The sequence below is a fragment of the Rhineura floridana genome, chromosome 12 (genome assembly GCF_030035675.1).
Source record: "Rhineura floridana isolate rRhiFlo1 chromosome 12, rRhiFlo1.hap2, whole genome shotgun sequence".
In the NCBI taxonomy this organism is placed as follows: Eukaryota; Metazoa; Chordata; class Lepidosauria; order Squamata; family Rhineuridae; genus Rhineura; species Rhineura floridana.
Genome location: NC_084491.1, coordinates 2,280,412 through 2,302,617, shown reverse-complemented (window position 1 = coordinate 2,302,617; position 22,206 = coordinate 2,280,412). Strand labels below are relative to the sequence as shown.

General features: G+C 46.6%; 1 protein-coding gene across 1 annotated transcript in view; it reads right to left on the bottom strand.

The window, feature by feature from the left end:
- Positions 1-1,043: 1,043 nt before the first annotated feature.
- Positions 1,044-22,206, bottom strand: part of CDS2 (CDP-diacylglycerol synthase 2) — a 50,540-nt gene continuing 29,377 nt past the window's right edge. The window contains exons 5-13 of the mRNA XM_061592637.1: positions 21,688-21,827; positions 13,800-13,858; positions 9,518-9,600; positions 5,896-5,983; positions 5,553-5,621; positions 4,862-5,014; positions 4,036-4,155; positions 1,721-1,824; positions 1,044-1,449 (exon numbers count right to left, since the gene is read on the bottom strand). Of these exons, the coding sequence (XP_061448621.1) occupies positions 1,320-1,449; positions 1,721-1,824; positions 4,036-4,155; positions 4,862-5,014; positions 5,553-5,621; positions 5,896-5,983; positions 9,518-9,600; positions 13,800-13,858; positions 21,688-21,827 (946 nt within the window). The 3' untranslated portion in view covers positions 1,044-1,319. The remainder of the gene's footprint in view (positions 1,450-1,720; positions 1,825-4,035; positions 4,156-4,861; positions 5,015-5,552; positions 5,622-5,895; positions 5,984-9,517; positions 9,601-13,799; positions 13,859-21,687; positions 21,828-22,206) is intronic.

Below are 22,206 nucleotides of genomic sequence, written 5' to 3'. Positions count from 1 at the left end.
TGCTTCAGCTGCACACCGTAATTGATGGCCACCCAGGCCAGCCTGAAACACGCTGGATTTTTCTCCTTAACGCCTTCAGGAGACCAGGTTTCCTACTTTCGTATCTGTATATTGATCTACTTTTCTCATCCTCCTCCAAAATGGAGGCTTTTCTTTTAAAAAAAAACGTTCAATAGGATTTGTGAAAAACTATTTTTTTATGCATTTTGATGCATGTGCCTCATTTTCCCATGGCGAGTGGTTTCCTCTGCTTTGGTAACATGCAGATGCATCCCCCCTTTTCTGCTTATCAGGAACACAACAGCAGCAACTGAGCTTTAGATCCTTTTTTCTAGCTGTACTTCAGGGATGCAAGAAATACGGCAACCTCACAGAGGCTGCAAACAGCATGCATCCACTTCCGTGAGCAAAACTGGCTCAGGAGAGGCTGCTGCCAGGGTGGGAGTTCAATGGCAGGAAAAACTTCAGGGCCTGCCCCTCTCTTGCTGCAGGAACAGCTCTTGGGAACTTTTGCTAATCTTGCTGTCTTTGAGTGTTCCAGGTTGCTCCTGTAAGTAAAGAATCCTGGCTCACAATTTTCTTGGCTGACCCAGGGCCAATTCATATGACCAGGTGTGTGTGTGTGTATGTGGGAGAATCTCCTCCAATTCATCCTTCAGCCTATGAAAATCTAATTAATCTTACAGACTGACACATGGCAAAAAGACTGCATGTCTGCTCCACCATACACCCGATCGCTGCACAGTGCATAGGGATGCAAGTGGGAAAACTTCTTTGTAATCTGGGCACTGATTTAAGCATCCAGACAGCTATTCTGCCAAATGTAATGATGTGGCCCTGGATTCACCACACTGAAGAGGAAGTCGTGGTAGTGGGTGCATAATCCAGCTAATTTTGATTCAACACACCTGCCCTTTTCTTTCTGGGCCTCCCTCTCTTTCCTCCTGTTCTCCCCCCCCCAACCTGCCCAGCTCAGAGTAGAATGAGCCATGTACAGCTTTCTATACACACATCTGTGGAGAAGAAAACCCAGCAGGCAGATCTGAAGGGTGATATTACCTTCCAGGTAACACTTGGCCAGGTTCTTCCTTTAATGCCATGGTTTCTTCCAAGCTAAAAATCCAATTTCTTCGCTTGAAACCATAGCCATATAGATACATATATATTTCTTTTAAAAATCCACAAATGCAAACCTTTTATATGGAAAAGAAAGTGAGAGACATGAGGCTGGGTTACTGTCCTAAATCGGGCAAGCGGGGAGAGATTTTCCTTGGGAGGGCGCCTGCCCATGTTCAGTCACGTCCTGACAGCACAGGTACCTACGCATCCTCAGAACCACCCAGCACACCCTTATCGACCAGATGGGCCTTTAACGTGTTGAAGATGTTCAGCTGTTGATCTGGCCGCAGAGTTAGCAACTGCTGGATCAGTTTGCTTGGGTTGGGACCCCTTGATGGGAAGAGAGAAAAAAGAAGACATTCGTGTCACCTCTCCAGGCTGTGAGCCTTTGGCAGGGGAGAATTCCAATGGCCAGGCTTTGTTTAATTTAGTGACATGAATGGCAAAGATGGCGCTTCCTCTTAAGCCAACGGCAGACCATCCATGCTCCCCTCTCTCACAATGAGGGAGAAGACCCTTTATCATGGCCTCCGCTTCCCTCTGCTTTGAGAGCACAAGGTTTGATGGTACAGCCGACAACCAAGCCAAACCATATAATTACCTGATAAAGCTTGCAATGTACACATTCACAAAGGTGGCCATCAAATACTGACAGTCAAACCGATCCATGATGCCACCATGTCCTGGGATGGTGTTGGCAAAGTCCTGTGTAATTAAAGAACAAAGTCACTTTACTTTGCAGAGACAATATACTGGACACTGGGAGGTGAGAAGGGTTTCTAATCTAAACCTAACCCCTAACTACCACAAGCAATGGGGGGCAGAAAAAGACCACCCCTAATTGCCACCCCCATCCCCCACCAAACAAACAGTCTAGTTTGCTTTCACCCTTCCAGAAGTTATGGAATCTGAAATGTTTCACTCTTGTTTACTGGCGCAGGGTTTAATTATCTCGGGGTTAGCACTGGGTTGTTGGTGCAGGCAGGGTGCCAAGGTAAGTGACAATTTATTTGTTTAGCTACAAGCCATAACAAAACATAAGGAACATTCAGAGTTGAGCTACAAATTTTGTTCTTACTTTCCTGGCTGCCAACGCAAATAAAGAAACACACATTTGAGACATAATTTTCCTTATCCAAAAGCAAAAACCACAGAAACTCAGTTGGTGTAACAAAGTTCTTCCTATGGCTAAACTCAAACAGATATTTTTCACAAGGATTTTTCTATAGGGGGCAGTGGGTAAAGTAGTGAACAACGTCCTCTAAGGAAGTTTTACAGAACACACAAACATGCTGTTCCAAAGGTAATTTCTCGTAGTGGCCATCCAGAAAAGCAGAAGGCATGGCATTAAAACTTAATTCTGAAAAGGCAATTTTGCATGGGGCTGTGGTAACATACCAGGGGAACATACTTCCATTTATAATGGAAGTGCCCACTTGCTCATAAAGTTTGGCTGGAGATATATAGCATATTGCTGAGATAAAGACTGATATTCAAATGGCCCTGAAATTATCACTGCTAACATGCAGGATGATCAGGCACTAAATATTCCAATTTCTACTGCTCAATAACAAAAGACATTACATGATTTACAATTGTTTTTGTGGAATGTTTGGAATCTGGTGATAGAAAAGGGGGATAGCTCTGGGGAAGAAAACACAAAATCCAGAAGTCCCAAAAAGATTTGAAGATCTGGAATATTTCCACACCATTTGGGGGGATTTATTATATTATGCTACTGCAAATGATCTGCAAAGTTTGTAGCCTATACCAGTGCATGAAATTTGGACCTCATAACTGTGATTTACAAACATCATGCGCCTTTATTTATTTATTATTAAATTTATTAGTTGCCCATCTGGCTGGTTGTCCAGCCACTCTGGGAGATGTACAAAATAAAACGTACAAATACATTAAACATTAAAATCTGAAGCAATAATAGTAAAACCAAGCCCACCCCAAAAGCCTGCCAGAGCCAGGTCTTCAAGGTTCGGCGGAAACTCATCATAGAAGGGGCATGGCGGAGATCATTTGGGAGGGAGTTCCACAGGGTGGGGGCCACAATTGAAAAAGCCCTCTCCGTAGTCCTCACCAGTTTGGCTGTTTTGACTGATGGGATGGAGAGAAGGTCTTTTGAGGCTGATCTTGTTGGGCGGCATCGCTGATGATGCTGGAGGCGCTCCTTCAGATAGACTGGGCCGAAACCGTATAGGGATTTAAAGGTCAAAACCAACACCTTGAATTGGGCCTGGTAAGCAACTGGTAACCAGTGCAACTCTTTTAGCACTGGAGTGATATGATCTCATCGGCAGCTGTCTTTAATCAGGCGCACCGCTGCATTCTGTACCAGTTGCAACTTCCGGACCGTTTTCAAGGGTAGCCCCACGTAGAGCGCATTACAGTAGTCTAGGCGAGAGGAGACCAGGGCATGTACCACTGATGAGTGCAATGAAAACAAAAAAATGTATAAAAATGTATAATTACAGTTGTTTTGTGATGAGAAAATAAATTGAAAAAACCTAAAAAAACTAATACGTGGTTTAAGGAGAAACACAAGCTATAATTTAGTGATTTTTAAATCAAGCTCCTGTGATATTCTGGATAAATATTTGAAAATTAAAAAAACACTTTATATTCCAGGAGATGCAATCGCAGAGCACATTTTATTTAAAATATGGGAATTGTTGTTCCGACAAGCTTTTCCCAATGGGACAAATAGATTTCTGTCATGGGGTGTGTGTGTCTCCCTTTGTTGTTACATTAATTTGCTGTTACTTTCTGTGCTGCTTTTAACTGTTTCTTAGTTGTTTTTATTATACTGTGTCTATCTCCTTGAGACGTTAATGTGGAAGGTGACCAACAACTGCCTACATGCTAAGAAACTTACTTTCAGGGATGTTTCCAGCTGTATCGTACCTTGATTTTGAAAGCTCTTTTAAATCCGCTGGCAAAGAACCCTCCAAAAGGACCAATAAGGGATGCGAAGGTGGAAAGTGCAATGCTGTGGATCTGGAAGGGGTACATCCGGACCGTTTTCTGGAGAAAGGGGACAGGAACATGTCATAAGCTCCAGAAGCATGGCACCCCTCACAGAGGTAGGAAGCTGAACAGGGAAATTGCTACCTTAACCCTGCCTATTGCCCCTTGCAGTCTTAGGAGGGACTTGTATGTCCAGCAGAATTCTTCGTTTCTTGGCCTATATCAGCTTGGGCTGCAAGTGGGAGGGTCCCTTTTAAAAAATGCTCCCCACAATTCCCACACACTCCTCCCCTCCCTTCATCTCTGCACATATTAAGACCCTTTCTCTGTGAAAGGAGTTCACTTCTGGATAGAAAAATCAACCCATCACTCATCAGTCGAGGAAAAATTATACATAAAACAATATAAGCTGGTCCTTGCATATCTTTTCACGTGCCATGTCAGAGATGTAAACCCTCTCTGGGGATTGAGACCCGGATTTCTACAGCCAATGTAGAGATTCTGCCCACTGCACCCTATCCTGGCCTAACCTACATGAGGAAGAAGCCTGATCAACTGAGCCTCATCACACTTCCACCACCGGAGGGAATTATACCCCAGCTCCTTGCTTTTCTGTTTGCCAGTCCTTCCGTTCGACCACTGTGATCCAGACAACCACATTCACAGATGTATTGCAACTGTCAATCATCATCACACTTATCAAGTTTAGTAATTCATTAAGAAAAAGTTTTGCAAAGCTGAGTGCTCAGATCTGGATGCCTACCCAGCCGATGACAGATTGGAGCATCAACGGGATGTTGTATTCTTGTAGCTGGAAGAGTTCTGAAGGCTCACAGTCTACAGTGAAGCTGTTGGTGTCATTGTTGAACTCCACGGGGCATACGAAACATCTGTATCCAGACATCACATACGACAGCTTGATTGGCGAAGTGTGGAGGGGCGGAAACGGAACAGTCAAAAAGTGAATTACTGCCAAAGGAACTCCAGTATTTATTTTAAGTTGGCCAACTGGTTGGCTAGAAAACTTGGTAACCAGAAATGATAAGCCTGTGAGCTATTCTCAGGCTGCGTTTACCTTTCTCTCAGGCTCTGAGCCCCAAAACCATTTTTTAAAATCTCTGATAGCTACTTGATATCTATCCCAGGTATTTCAGTTCTGAATTTATCAGAGCTTTCCTTGCATTTGTGAACTGAATTCATAAACGCAAGCTACCATTACTACGCCCTTGCAGAGCAGTCATTCAAAGAACTTCCTAGGGGACTGACTGTGCTCCATGGGGCAGACCTCTCTGTCTACCACCCTTAGCAGTCCCCAAACTCTTGCCACCACCATCACCACCAGGCAGCTGCCTCACTTTGCTTCAGGGTAGCACCACCTCTTGTTCTGAGGCCCAACATAACTTTTGCTCTTACCAAAAAAGAAAAAGATGCAGCAAAGCTATCAGGACACTTACTAGCAGGCCAAACACAACGGTGGCAAAGAATCCTCCAATAAACCCTTCCCAGGTCTTCTTGGGAGACAACTGCAGATACAGAGATGGGCAAGAGCGTTAAAAAGGAAGAGACTATCATGGGCTCCCTGGAAGGAGGAGATGGGGTAGGAATCTCAAAAGTGATATAGAAGTGCAACAGTGCCTCTGCCAAATAAGCTCCACCCCCCACCCCCCAATCAGCCAGAATACAGACCAGGAGAAGCCTTCCTGGCTCACCATTTCATCCACATCCAGCACCCCCATTGGATGCAAAAGGCTGGTTGCCTTTCTGACACTCATGCATCGCGTCAGGGCTACAACAAACCTTAATCAGTGGGGTGCGTCCAAAGAAGAAGCCAAACATGTAGGCCATGATGTCATTGCAGATGACACAGGAAATTGGGACGATAAACCTAGACAGCAACAAGGGGAGGGGTGGGAAGATCCAGAGAAACTACTTAAAGGAGCTGCCTGGATTTAAGAGAAACACACTTGACAATATGGCCTCTCCACCCATGGCAGCCACAGCTGTTGTTCAAGCCCAGAAATCTTCTTGACTAGAGTGAGCTCTAACTGCTCACTGGAAAATGCTGTAGGACTCTCTCCTCTGATTAATGTCTTCATTTGCACCAGTAGTTGTGTATTAGGACAGAATCCCCATTTCAACTGGTGAAAGTCCCACTTCTAATAGTGTTTTAAGAATTTTATTTTGAAAAAAATATAAAGCCAATGATTTAATAATCAGTGATTTAAACCACTGAAGCCAGAGCTTCTCTCAAACCTCAGTGAATATAAGCATTTATGGATACATTCTGGTAAGCAGATCTTTCAAAAATCACAAATACCATTCAAGTATATAGATTTTCACCCCATTAATTGTTTTCAAAATTGATTTTCCACTTGTGCTAAGCACACCTCTGTATTCTGTAATAAAATTACATCATAGTTCTGAGAAATAATAGAATCACAGAATTGTAGAGCTGGAATTGAAATAGAAGAGTTGGAATAATAGAGTTTGGGCCTATAAGGCCATTGAGTCTCAATGCAGGAATCCAAATTAAAGCATCCCCAACAGTGGCTGTCCAGCTGCCTCTTGAAGGCCTCTAGTGTGGGAGAGCCCACTACCTCTCTAAGTAATTGGTTCCATTGTCATACCGCTTTACCAGTCAGGACTTTTCATGAGGTTCAGCCAAAATCTGGCTTCCTGTAACTTGAGCCCATTATTCTGTGTCCTGCCCTCTGGGATGATCGAGAAGAGATCCTGGCCTTCCTCTTTATTTGGACAGTTTGACCATTTCCTCCCACTCAGGAAAATATCTACTTTGTTGACATTGCAGAAACTGCCTTCAGCTTCCTGGATTACAGGAACATGCAAATCCCACACAACTCAAGCCATTCTACAAGAGGAAAAGGAGTTAGAAAATGTGCCCAGCACATTATTCATTCAGGGCCACTGTACACATGATGCCAAATGCTACAGCTAGGAGCTGCTATTAGCAAATTTCCCATTAGCACCCATTGGGAGTCTCCCCGCCCCAGCAAATGACACCTTTGGAGGAAGGAGTTTCTTCAGGACTGCTGCAGGGGAGAAAACTGCAGCAGGCATGGAGAGAGAATGTAACTATCTCAATAACGATAAGCTCCCTAATGCTGTCTGCTAATGCAATTTGTGCTTTTAAAAACTGGAGTTTTAATATCATTTCTAGCTTGGCTTTTAGTTGCTATGTTTCCGTTTAATGGGTGTGAATATCAGTATGATTTGCAAAAGAAATATAAAAAATAGAATTCTCATTTGCAAATGACCACAGAGATAATCCAACCCATGGCTGCAGTGGCAAAGCTATACCAAATGTATTCTGATGACCTTCACAAATGAAACTGCAATGGGCCACGCCCATCCTTATCATGTGGACAAAATAATTTACACTTTATGTAAAGGTGAAAGCCACACTGCAGCTGTAGGAACCTTGAGATGTTATTTTATGCAGGTGTGGTGTGAATGGTGATTAACTGTGACAGAGTCTGGCTAAATGAAAAATGAGACCAATCAACTTCCAACTGTGTTACATACTGTGATGGCTGTAAGGACAGGCTAGCCAATGATGTATGGGGGGTTGGGGGGGGATTCCCACCAGGCTGAATAAGCTGGTGGGACATGAGCCTGCTCTTACATCAGCCAACAGCTCTCTTTGCTATTTGGGCCTGTCCTAGCTGGATTTAACTGGAGAAGACTTTGTGCCCCAAGAGAGCCTTGCAGTTTTCTGAATTCTTGGTGGTTTCATTTAGGCCATAGACTTGTGACTTGTTAGGCAAAGTGTTCTGGACGGGGGTGCATTCCCCTAATAGAGCAGGTGTGCAGTCTGGTAATACTCTTGGATCCAACCTCGTCATTGGAGGCTACAGCTGGTTCGTTAGCTACGGTCACAGTGACTCCTTGCTCCGGCAACCTCCCATTTGGATGACTGCAATGTGCTCTACATATGACCGCCCCTAAAGTCAGTCTGGAAATTACTGGTAGTACAGAATACTTCAGCAAGGAAGCTGACTGTGGCAGCCATCAGGGATTACTAACGCCAATCCTGAGATATCTTCACTGGTTGCCTATGCATTTCCAGGCTGAATTTAAGGTGCTGGCATTGGTCTATAAAGACCTAAATGACTTGGGGCTCAGGGATCTGGAGGAACGCCTCTCCCTGGCTCAGGCTCCCTGGGCTCTCTGCGCTGGAAGAGGGGGCCCTTCTCATAATTCCATCACCAGGGGAAGTTCACTGAGCGGCGATAGGGACAGGACGTTCTCAGTGGTGGTACCTTGATTATGGAATGTTCTCCCCCTGGAAATAGATGTAGCACTGACACAGCTAATGTTCTGGCACCAGGTTAAAACCTGTCTGTTTGCCCAGGCGTTTATGGCATGCAAGTCCACAGCTGCAATGGGTGCAGGCGATTATATTCTGTATCTGGTTTATATGATATATGGTCATATTTGTTTGGATGGTTGCTATTTTAAGTTATATTTAACCCCCCTCCAGGATCAGCTGGTGAAGGCAGGTGAAGCATGTCTTTAATTAACAATAATTTAACAACTACTTGTAACACAGTATGACCCTCCGTGGTGCAGAGTGGTAAGCGGCGGTAATGCAGCCGAAGCTCTGCTCACGGCTGGAGTTCGATTCCAATGGAAGGAGGAAGTCGAATCTCCGGTAAAAGGGGTCGAGGTTCACTCAGCCTTCCATCCATCCATGGTTGGTAAAATGAGTACCTGGCATACACTGGGGGGTAAAGAAAGACCGGGGAAGGAACTGGCAATCCCACCCCATATATACGGTCTGACTAGTAAACGTCGCAAGAGTCGGAAACGACTCGCACTATAAGTGCGGGGACACCTTTACCTTTTGTAACACAATAGAAAAGCTTCCCAAATTAGATGCCCCTTAGTGAACCACACAGAACTACTGCGACCTTGACTGTATGGTATCCAAGGGCATTTTCAGACAAGAAGCTCAAGTCGCCTTTGAGTCTCTCATGCGGTATTAATTCAGAACCAGAATACTGTGCAGAAGGCAGAGGCAAGGCGATTGTAATGCAAATGAGCATTTTGGTCAGCGTAGGTTTCCCATTGGCATTACAAATCAGACTGAAGAAAGAGCTACGCTTTAAGCCTCATGTGGGAAAGCGCCTGAGGCATACCGCTTTCTGCTGAGCATGGAGCAGCCACTGCACAAGACCCACTGAATGGCTGCCTCATATTTAGGAAAAGCGCATACATTCAGACATTGTAAGACAGCCCAGGTCTTTTTTTAATGCCTTCCTGAGCCAAGTAGACCATTAAGCTCCAGTCCCATGCAAAAGGCCCATCCCCTTGCCAAATCCTTAGCCCTCAGGGCCACCGCAGTGGCCTGTTCTATGCAACAGAGGCCGAGAAAAGTCTGTAATCCGCGCCGACTCACCAGATCATTCCTTCAAACAGGTTGTGAATGATGAGGTGGGACTGGGTAACAACTATTAGCAAAGTCACATGGGTCCAGCCAAACTGGAAAGAAAGAACAGCATGCAGTCCAGTTGGCAGGGGGTGAAAACAATGTTTCTCAAAAACACACCAAAATGCTCAATAAGAAGGTAACACATATGAGAGACAGACAGAGAGAAAGAGAAAGAGAGAGAGAGCACTGCAGAAAATTTGGCACTTCACATTCCACAGTGATAGGCACAGCATTAACAAACACACCCACAGACTTACTTGTCCCTGGTTTGCAACTGAAGAAGCCCCTTCACAGCAGACCCACTGTCTCTCTTGCAAAAAGAACGCCTGGAAATGGGCCGGACCAAAAGGCCCACCCAGCATGCAACCTCCAATGCAGGCCGGATCCAAATACTTCAGCTTCGTGGGGCCTGATCAGCAACTCGGTGTGAAGCAAGGCCACATTCTGAACTGAGCAAAGGCTACACCAGAGATGAGAAGCCTGTGGTGGCCCTCCGGATGCTACGGGGCTCCAACTCCCATCAGCTCCAGGCAAGGTGGCCCATGTGCTAGAATGGTGGGAGCTGCAGTCCAACAACATCTAGAGGGCCACCCATGGAGTAGGCAGAGGGCCAGCGATGTTGGCTTTGCCCGCTGACTCCTCCCACACAACCTGAGACACGGGCAGAGGGCTCTTTAACCCACTCCTCTCCAGTGTGAATTAGCAGCAGGGGCCCTTCAGGCACGACAGCTGCTCACAACTACTTCTCAGCAGTGTTGCTTGTGTGCAGCAGTTGGCAGCTGGAAGGGCTTCAGGAACGCTCTTGCCAAAGCTGTAGCAGGAGCGGTGGGTGCTGCTTACAACAGGGGCTGTGTTCACTGCGCCCACCCCCAGACCTCCTCTGTCCCTGAAACATTTTGACCCTTGTACATTACATTTAAGTTACACATTCACCATTCAGGCACTGGGACGTTCAGCTCCAAGCTGGAGTTTTCTTGGAAATGCATGTTTAATGAATTCATACTGAATGTATTCATGTATTACAGACAAAAAAAACACAACCGAGACAGTACAGAAATGCACTGTTAGTTTTCAGATGTTTAAGAAAAATTAGGCAGTGCAAAAGAAACTTTCAGAATATACAGGCATACCCTGCTTAACGTCGCTTCACTTAACGTCGCCTCGCTATAACGTACATGCTCCGTACTCCACAATACCTCGCTTTAACATAGGCGCTTCGCAGTAACGGACACTGACGGAACTTGTGTTCCACGTGCCACGTGCGTTGCGCAGCGTCGTCTGCTTAGCGATCTGAGCAGCTGCTGCCTTGGAGACAGAACCTTTTACATCATTTAAAGATATTTTATTTTACTTTACAGTACTGTAAAGAGCGATCGGAGCTCTGCCTGCCCCGGCCTAGCTCGGTGGTGGCAGTGTGAGTGTGTGTGGGCATCTCGTGCTCTTTAGATCCCCCGATTTCATTTTAGATCCCCCCGATTTCATTTTAGATCCCCCCGATTTCATTTTAGATCCCCCCGATTTCATTTTAGATCCCCCTGATTTCATCTTACTTTCCCATTTTATACCTCTCCCTCTCCATTGTCCCATCTGCTTTACTGTAATTGTTTGTGATTAATAAAAAATAAAAAATTCTTTAGATCACCTGATTTCATTTTATACCTCTCTATTGTCCCGTTTTACACCTCTCCATTGTCCCATCTTCCTTTCCTGCTTTTTTTCTCTGTCTCTGCCCATCATTAGTTCTGGCTTTTGCCACTGCTGGCTTGTGACTCCCAATAGCGTGTGTGTGTGGGGTGTGTGTGTGTATTGGTATTGTTTTCCCTTGCCTTCAGTACAGTACAGTACTCTACAGTATTACAGTACAGTACATAATGGCAGATACAAAGAAAAGTCGTAAATCTATCACCTTAGATATGAAGCTTCAAATGATTAAACTGTCTGCTGAAGGTGTTTCTCAAGCTGAGATAGGCTGAAGGCTAGGCTTCACTCGAACGACAGTTAGCACAGTCATAAGGAGCAAAGAAAGTGCTACGCCAGTGAACACAACAAAAATTAGAAAAAGGGACAGCCTTGTTGCAGATATGGAGAGACTCTTAATACTTTGGATAGAAAATCAGACTGCACGCCAGGTTCCTGTAAGCCAGGCAATGATTCAAAGTAAGGCCTTAAGCCTATTCAATGACCTGAAGGCTAAGAAAGGTGAGGCAGCAAAGGATGCTGAATTTGTTGCAAGCCGTGGATGGTTTGACAGGTTCAAGAAGCGGTCTAACCTACATAACATCAGAGTGCAAGGAGAGGCAGCTGCTGCAGATACTGAGGCTGCAGAAAGCTATCCACGCGACCTTGCCAAAATTATTGAAGAGGGAGGCTACTCCAAGAACACATTTTTAATGTGGATGAGACTGGGCTGTTCTGGAAAAAGACGCCTGCAAGAACCTTCATCGCCAGAGAGGAGAAAACAATGCCAGGCTACAAGCCAGCTAAAGAAATAACCCTTCTGTTAGGTGGCAATGCCTCTGGTACCTTGAAACTAATAAAGCCTATGCTAATTTATCGTTGGAAAAACCCTAGAGCTTTAAAGAACTACGTTAAAACTAGACTTCCAGTGCATTGGAGGTCTAATAGAAAAGCATGGGTGACTGCAGCTGTTTTCGAAGATTGGTTTGACACCTGCTTTGTACCAGAGGTGAAAGCCTATTGCAGGGACAACAATATCCCTTTTAAAAATTTGCTCCTTGTAGACAATGCTCCTGGCCACCCTCGAACGTTAGATGAACTGAACCCTAACATTCGAGTGGAATTCCTACCACTGAATACCACCTCACTCCTGCAGCCCATGGATCAATGTGTCATAGCCACCTTCAATTTGAACTACTTGAAAAGAACCTTCAGCAAGTGTATTGCAGCAATAGAAAATAAAGAGGGGACAGGGCAAGAAGTCCTAAAGAAGTTCTGGAAAAGCTACAACATCTTGGATTGCATCAAAACGATAAGAGATGCTTGGAATGACATCAAGGAAACAACAATGAAAGGGGCCTGGAAAAATTATGCCCACGGTTATTTGATGATGTCGAAGTCTTTGAAGATCCTGTAGCTGATGTTACTGAAAATATTGTAGAGATGGCAAGGCAGTTAGAGCTGGAGGTGGAGGCAGAAGATGTTGCTGAACTTATGGCGTCCCATACTGAACCCCTCAGCAATGAAGATCTTCTTGAACTTGAAGAGGAGAGAGAGGAAGAAAATGTGCCGGATGAGGATGAGACCATGGAACAGCCTGAAGGCCTAACTTCAAAAGTTCTCTTGGAAGCTTTCCGTCATCTTGATAGCGCCATGGCTCTTTTTGAAAAGCATGATAGGGACTTTGAAAGAAGTTCCAAAGTCAATGCTAACATTTTGGGGGCTTATGGCTGTTACAAACAAATCTACAAGGAAAAGAAAAGAGCTACAGTTCAAACCTCCACAGACACCTACTTTCTCAAAAGGCCAGCAGCAGCACCCAGTCAATCTCCCACTGATCCATCTCTACAATCGACAGCAGCCCCAAGCCCTACTCCTACTTCAGGTAGTCCATCCGAGTCGCCAGCAAGAAAGCATCTAGCCCTTGATGACTCGACTTATGAAGTAGAAGATATGCCCTCTCCTTCATCCTTCCTGCAATACATGTAAATTTTCGTTCATCCATTTCACATCTGCCAGCTGACATTAAAGGTAAGCTTATTTTATTTTATTTATTTTAGTTATAAATGTGTTATTTACATCAGTTATGCCCATATATGACGATTGCAGTGCAGTACATGCATCGATAAGTGAAAAAAAAGTAGTGCTTCACTTTAAGTACATTTTCACTTTACATACACGCTCTGGTCCCATTGCGTATGTTTAAGCGGGGTATGCCTGTATAGAATTCTAGAATGGTAGAGTTGGAAGGGGCCTATGAGGTCATCGAGTCCAACCCTCTGCTCAAAGCATCCCCGACAGGGGGCTGTCAGGAGTTGTGGGGCTCCCCACTCATTAAACCATTATCTAGACTCAAAGTCAAGCCAGCCTTCACCAAACTGGTGCCCTCCAATAGCCATGCTGGCTGGGGCTGACATATGGAGGACATCAAGTTGCGAAAGGCCATTCCAAGCAGCCTGTTCATTTCTGTTTCCATCTCTCTCTCTCTCTCTCTCTCTCTCTCTCTCTCTCAATATCGACCTTCACAAGCTATTAACTCTGGAAGGAGAAATCCATTTATTTAAAATCTTACCATGTAGAATTGGAGTCGATAATGCTTTTTGACCAGACTCAGAACAAACATACAGAAGCCTGTAGAGGGAGAGAGGGAAACGAATTAAATGAGGGCCCTGAAGTTTCACCGAAATCCGTCTCTTATTCTTGGCTCACCCGTGTGCAAGATGTCAGAGTCTCCTTAACACCCCTATGTCAACACAATCCCCACCTCACGAGACATTTTGAAAGAGAGGGAGTTCTCCTCCCCCACCACTGTATGGTGCTGCTGGAACTGATTAAACAGGCTGGATATTGTTAATGTATTAATTTGAATTTATGTTGCATTTCTGTAATAAAGGGGTTATGTTCTTCTTATTGTTTTTTTATTAGCCTGTTAGATGCCTCAAGATCTCTTGCAGAAATAGGTGAGATTGATCTTTTCAAAATAATTATTACCTTGCTTGATGATGATGGACTGCCTTCAAGTCGACCCCGACTTATGGCGACCCTACAAATAGGGTTTTCATGGTAAGCGGTGTTCAGAGGGGCTTTACCTGCGTGCATAGCCTTCCCCAAACTGGTCCCTCTAGCTGTTACGGACTACAACTTCCATCAGCCCCTGCCAGCACGGCCATGTAATGCCAAAGCTGATGGGGGCACAACTGTGCAAATGAGGGCTGTTGGGAGTTGCAGACCCAAACATTTGGAGGGCAGCAGGTTGGGGGAAAGCTGGCGTAGGTAAGTGTGGGATGTCATCATGCCACTTCATAACCACAATGGGGAATGCCGTTGGAAAGAGCATCCCTGGGAAACACTACCTACTCTTCTCCTCTGTGATGTGAAGTTAAGGGAAGCACAACATCACTGCATTATGCATCTCAGCCCTGCACACACACATATACATATAAGTGGCAGGCATGGGGACAGGATGAAGATGGGCAGGGGAATTCTAGGTTAGATGGCTTTAAAAAGGAGACACAAAATCACAATATATAAATTCAGGGAGGGAGGATGTGTGTGTGTGTCTATCAGTGGCGACTATCCATGAGCACCGAAGAGGATCTCCAAGCTCAAAGTTTGAGAGACAAAAGCAGCACAGGTCAAAACACAAGTACCAGAGACACTGTATACAAGTGTTTAGATGCTAATGCTATCATCATCATCATCTTTATTTATACCCCGCCCTTTTTCCAAACTGAAACTCAAGGCGGCTTCCAGATAAAAATAAGTACATATCATTAAGAACCTATAAAAATACAGAACATATAAGCATATAAAATCAGCATTAAAACAGGATTAAACTATTAAAATGTTAAAACCAATTAGATATACACTTAAAATACTGCAACCCAGTTTAGGAGTATACAAGTAAAACAATAACATACAGCATCCTCTTCAGTAACTACCCTTAAAGCCCTCAGTTCCAAAGGCCTGCCGGAAGAAAAAAGTCTTTAGCTGTCGGCGGAAGGACTGCACAGAGGAGGCCATTCTTGCCTCCCTAGGGAGTTCCAGAGCCTAGGGGCAGCCACCGAAAAGGCCCTATCTTGTGTCCCCACCAGTCGCACTTGTGAAGGTGTTGGGATCGTGAGAAGGGTCTCAAGGGTCTCTCCTGAAGATCTCAGGGCCCCGGCAGGTTCATATAAGGAGATACAGTCTAACAAATAGCCTGGACCTAAGCCATATAGGGCTTTATAGGTCATAACCAGCACTCTGAATTGTGTCTGGAAACAGACTGGCAGCCAGTGGAGCTGTTGCAGCAGGGGAGTTGTATGGTCCCTGTAACCAGCCCCAGTTAACATTCTGGCTGCAGCTCGTTGCACCAACTGAAGTTTCCAAACAGCCTTCAAAGGCAGCCCCACGTAGAGCATGTTACAGTACTCTAAGCGGGATGTAACTAAGGCATGTGTCACCGTAGCCAGATCAGACGACTCCAGGAACAGGCGCAGTTGGTGCACTAGTCTTAACTGTGCAAAAGCATTCCTGGCCACCGCAGAAACCTGGCCCTCCAGGTTTAAGGCTGAGTCCAGGAGCACACCCAAACTGCGAACCTGCGTCTTCAGGGGGAGTGTAACCCCATCCAGCACAGGCTGAACCCCTATTCCCTGATCCGTCTTTTGACTGACTAGGAGCACCTCTGTCTTGCCTGGATTAAGCTTCAGCTTGTTCACTCTCATCCAGTCCACCACTGCTATCAGACACTGGTTTAGAACCGAGGCAGTTTCCTTGGAATTAGGTGGAAAGGAGAAGTAGAGTTGGGTGTCATCTGCATACTGATGGCACAGAACCCCAAACCTCCGGACAACCTCTCCCAGCGGTTTCATGTAGATATTAAATAGCATGGGGGACAAAACTGAACCCTGAGGGACCCCACAGCCAACAGCCAAGGAGTCGAACAGGAATCCCCCAGCACCACCTTCTGGGTTCACCCCTCCAGGAAGGAACGCAGCCATCGTAAAACGGTGCCCCCAAGTCCCATCCCGGTAAGGCGACCCAGAAGGATACCATGGTCAATGGTATCAAAAGCTGCTGAGAGGTCCAACAGAACCAACAGGGACACACTCCCCCTGTCCAGTTCTCTGCGTAGGTCGTCCACCAAGGCGACCAAAGCCGTCTCCGTCCCATAACCAGGCCTGAAACCAGGCTGAAATGGATCTAGATACTCTGTTTCATCCAGGAATCCCTGTAGTTGGGAGGCCACCACACGCTCTATTACCTTGCCCAGAAATGGGATATTGGACACTGGCCAATAATTATCCATAATAGAGGGGTCCAGGGAGGGCTTTTTCAGCAAAGGCCTTACAACTGCCTCCTTTAGGCACATTGGAACTCTGCCTTGTTGTAGGGAGGCATTGACCACTTCCTTCACCCATTCGGCCAGGCCCCCTCTGGCACTTTTAATAAGCCAGGAAGGGCAAGGGTCTAACAGACATGTGGTGGGCCTCACCTCTCCAAGGATCCTGTCCACATCCTCGGGTTGTACAAGTTGAAAAGAATCCATTATTATTGGACAAGCAGGAGCCAAAGTTACATCCACTGAGCCTGTATCAACTATAGCATCCAAATCAGAACGAATCTGAACGATTTTGTCTGCAAAGTGCCGTGTAAATTCTTGACAGCGGGCTGATGAGTGGTCTATATTACCCTCTCGGGGGCCAGAATGTAGGAGACCCCTGACCACTCAAAACAGCTCTGCTGGTCGGCTCCCTGCAGACACAATGGTGGCTGAAAAGAATTTCTTTGCTGCCCACACTGCCATGGAGTAGGCTTTCAGATAGGCTCTAGTCTCCGTCGCATTTGTTTCATCACCATCAGCTCCCTGGTAAACCAGGGGGCTGGTTTGGCTCCATTCCGTGAGAGGGGACGCTCAGGAGCGATCATGTCCACCGCCCAGGCCATTTCCCCATTCCAGAGGTCAGCCAGAGCTTCAACAGAATCGCCTGCCGAGGTGACAGGAAAAACCCCAAGAGCTCTCAGGAAACCATCCGGATCCATCAGCCTCCTGGGGCGGACCATCCTAATCGGTCCCCCACCCCTGCAGAGGTTTTGAGTCCCAGTGAGTCTAAACCCAACCAGGTAGTGATCTGTCCATGACAACGGAACTACAGAGAGTTCCTCCACACCAAGATCACCATCATCCCATCCAGCACAGAACACAAGGTCCAGAGTGTGGCCAGCAGCATGAGTGGAACCAGATATTACTTGGGACAGACCCATGGTTGTCATGGAGGCCATGAAATCCTGAGTCACTCCCGCCAGAGCAGTCTCGGCATGGATGTTGAAGTCCCCCAGTACAATGGACCTAGGTGATTCCAACATCAACCCTGAGACCACCCCGGCCAGCTCAGGAAGGGAGACTGTTGAGCAGCAGGGTGGGCGGTACACCAACAGAATCCCTATTCTGTCCCGGCCACCCAACTTCAGATACACACACTCGAACCCTGAAGACTGTGGGAGAGGGCACCTGGTCAGGGGAATGGTATTACAACAGACCACTGCAACTCCACCTCCCCGCCCCCCAGGTCTTGCCTGCTGCTGTACAGAGAAACCTGGCGGGAAAGCTGAGAGATTAACCCCTCCATCTTCATCCAACCAGGTCTCTGTAATACAAGCCAGGTCGGCGTGCTCATCCAGTATCAGATCCTGAATGGCTGTTGTTTTACTATTCACCGACCTGGCATTCATAAGCAGCATTTTCAACCCAGGGGGGTTAGAAGCCTCTGAGCCAAGATGGGAGAACTGGAGTGCTTGGTCTTGGAGGATGGCACTGATGGAAACTAGTGGAATGGACAGAACCAGTGGGCCACGGTTATCCCTGGATACAAACTCTACAGGAAGGATGTATTGGAGATAATGTCACTCTGTGCGTGAAAGAAGGCATTGAATCCAGCAAGCTGGAAGTCCCAAAAGGGGCAGACTACTCCACAGAATTGTGGGTGGTGATACTGGGCCCCAAGAATAATTTAGTACCGGGGATGTGCTATGGTCCCCCTGATCAAAATGCTCAGGGAGATCTTGAGATGAGAGATGAAATGGAGGAAGCAGCCAAACTAGGAAACGTTGTAGCATCGGGTGACTTCAACTACCCTGATATAGACTGGCTGCATGTGTGTTCCAATCACGACAAAGAAGCAACATTTCTAGATACCCTAAATGACTGTGCCCTAGAACAGGTGGTCATGAAACTGACCACAGGGATGGTGACCCTGGACTGAAGTGGCATCCAGGACCCGGTGCGAAATGTGTTGTCAAACTGATTGGGAGCAATGACCATAGTGCTAATACATTAAACATAAATAGCCAACTGCCAAGAAAATCCAACACGGTCACTTTTGACTTCAAAAGAGGAACCTTCCCCAAAATGAGGGATTTCCAGGAGGGGTGTGTGTCAAGGGGCGAGTCAGCTGTCTTCTTGTAGCCTTCGCTTTGGAGCATCTGGTTGGCTACTGTGGGAAGCAGGCTGCAGGACCAGATGAGTATACCTGGTCTGACCAAGCAAGGCTCCTCATATCTCCAAGATATTGCCTCCTATACTGTTAATTACAAGTGAGAGGGGACACCCTTTTCTACAGAAGCTCCACATTCTGAATGCAGTCCCTCTGCTACCATTGCTTGGAGTTTAAGAGCGGACAGAATACTTGGTTCCACTCCCACGGAGTGCAACGGAACACTAGAAAGTGCCCATTATCGATCCTACTCAGCACTTTGCTGTTTCCACAGCCTCTTTATTATGCTGCTTGGTGGAGCTCTTCTGGGTAATTAACAGTAATAAGGGGCCTTCTATACTCTGGCCTAAGGCAGGCGGTGGAGCCTGTGGCAGCCTGCTGTGACCTATTTGCAAAGCCTTTTTAGCATAAAATTACTTGCATCTGCCAGGATCTTGACTGCAGTTACAGCAGATGTATCTCGTCTAGTCCTGTTGTGTTGGATGAGTTTCGTTCTTAGTACAGCTCGAGGATGTGGATAAGGTGCTGGGATTTTTCAGGTGACCCCTCCTGCTCTTGATCACTGCCCTTCATGGCTGACAAAATCTGGCAAGGAGAAGACGGCCAGCTGGGCCAGGGAAGTGATTAACGCCTCCGTGCGAGAGGGAGTGGTCCCTGCCTGCCTGAAGAAGGCAATGGTAATACGACTCCTAAGAAACCTTCTCTGGATCCAGAAAATCTAAACAACTATCGGCCAGTTGCTAATGTCCTCTTACTGGCAAAAGTTTTTGAGAATGTGGTCAAGGGTCAGATCCAGGCCGTTGTGGATGAGACTGATTTTCTCAATCCATTTCAAATGGCGTTTAGGCCCAGATTTGGCATGGAAATTGCCTTGGTCACCCTGTATGATGAGCTATGTCGGGAGAGAGATGGGGAAGTGTGTCCCTATTAATCCTCCATGATCTCTCAGTGGCTTTTGATACCATTGACCGTGTATTCTTCTGGAACAGCTGTCCAAGTTGGGAGTGGGCTGCACCGCTTTGCAGTGATTCCGGACCTACTTGGATGACTGTCTCCAGAGGGTGGTGCTTGGGGGGTGTTATCTGGCCCCATAGAGCCTTCAGTGTGGGATGCCGCAGGGCTCCCTTTGATTCCCCCAGGGGCACAACATCTGCGTGAAGCTGCTGAGTGGGGTCACCTGGAGTTTTGGAGTGCCCCTCTGCTAGGGGCTGCTGATACACAGCTGCAGGGGGGCACTGGATGTGCCAGACTCATGTCTGGCCTCAGTAATGCGAGCCATAAACTGAAGCTGAATGCAGAGGAGACGGAGGCACTGTTAGTGGTGGCTCCTTAGGACAGATGGGGGGGGCATGGCCTGCTCTGGATGGGGTTACATCCCCCCAAAAGGGCTGGTGCATAGCTTGGGGGTACTTCTGGATCCACTACTGTCACTTGAGGCTTTCCATCAGCTTTGGGTGGTGGCCCAGCTATGTCCCTTTCTCGACAGAGATAGCCTACCTTCTGTTGTCTATGCTCTGGTAACCTCCAGGTTAGATTCTTGCAATGTGTTTTACAAGGGGTTGCCTTTGAAGATGGGTTGGAAACTGCAGAACTCGGTAGCCAGACTGCTGAGCAGGGCAAAACGGGCTGAGCATATAACACCAATCCAGACTCAACAGCGTTAGTTACCAGGCTGAATTCCAAGTGCTAGTTTTGATCTATAAAGCCTTATCAGGACCCCAGCACCACATGAACCAACCCATTTACTGCATTCAGCACACGAGGCCTTTCTTTATGTGCCCTCTCTGAATGAGATGTGGAGGGTGGCGACGCAAGAATGGGACTTCTCCGTGGTGGCTCCCTGTTTGTGGAATGCTCTCCTCCAGGAAAGCACACCTGGCGTTATCATTGTTGGTTTAGGCACTAAGCAAAAACACTCTTATTTACCCAGACTTTTAGTTTTTAATTGGGAGGTTTGTTAGATATGTCAGTGGCCTCTGTTGCGCTCATCTTTGAGGTGGGGTGGGTAAGAGCTGTTCCTCTTAAATACATTGCTAGATGGGTATTTTAGCTTTTCTTTGTTGTTTTTATATTTCTATTTTTATTGTAAATAAAATGTGACAAGTGATAGAAGGTGACAACTGAAAACAGGTAGACTTGGCAGGGAGTCGAATGATTTAATTCTGTTGGGCCGAGGCTCCATAGAGAAATGCAGAAGCCAGAATCGTTTTTGTGATTCACTGCAATCTAGGTGAGGGACAGAAATATAAGAACATTCTCCCTTTTTAGGGCCACTGTCCTTCAGATGTTTGGGACAGTATCAGGCCCGCACCAAACCCTTCCCCATTTCCACATGCCTAATGATAGTCGATAGCTGTTTCCAAGGGCTCTCAGTCACCCAGAAGACAGAGCCTGTCTCCAAAGAGCAGAACTAGAACCAAGGGATATAATTACCAATGAAATGGACTTCAGCTAAAATTTAGGAGAACATTAGGAGTGTAGATGCTTGACGACTGCACTGTATGGCCCAAAGCCTCGAAGGCAGAGCAGAGGGAGGCCACACACACAACCCCTCTCCCTCTCTGTCCAGAAAAGAATGGTCCTTGCTCCACGCAAGAAATGCTTCCCCTCTGCCCAAAACAAATTATTCCTGCCTGGATTCCAGTGCAGACAGAACTCTGCCCCTTCCTAAATAGCATTTATACCCAGACCCTCTGCATCTCTTTGCTACAGCACCAGAAACCAACTTCATCCAGACCATTTGCTGCAAGCGCGAAGCAGTTCCATTGCCATCTCAAAGTCCCCTCCGGTACCCCCTGATCAATCACATGCCTGGCCTGAAACTGACAGCCCACCAGGCCCCCTCCAACTCTACGCATCTATCAAAACAGGCTGCCCAATGCGGGAAGGGCAGGCTGGCAAGGTACAGTGTCCCAAGAATCCTAAGCAGCTCATTTCAAGTGCCAGGAAGATGTCATGACCGGAGAGCAGAATCCCACTTACCTGTCAAATAGAGGGCGAAGGAAATGAAGCGGTGATATTTGCTGAGAATCCTCAAGGGCTCCTCCCTCTGGACCAGAGTGAAGAAATAATCTGTTACCGTCTCTCCGTAAAAGAAGTAGTTCACACAGAGCAGGAAGTACCTAAAAAAAAAGCCATACCCCATCTTTTACAGAGATTCCCAAGGCCTCTTTCACAGGAAATACTTCAACCAAATGTTGGTACAGACAAATGTGGGAGCTGATCAACCTATAACCAATTTGTCGGGTTGGAAAAAGCCAAGAGGTCACCCAGTGTAACCTCCAACATCCAGCTCCCCCGCAGACATGGAGGCGTCACACCAACGCTAACACTCATGTCGGTACACAAGCCTCAAGGAGCCATGAGAAGCACCAGAGGCTGCAGCTTCCAGAACTGATGGAGAGGAGATACCACCCCCACCCCCACCTCTCCAGAGGCTCCTCACATCCAGCTTAAGACCTCCCCGCCCCCACCGCCTCTCCGGGAATTCAAGGTTGCGAG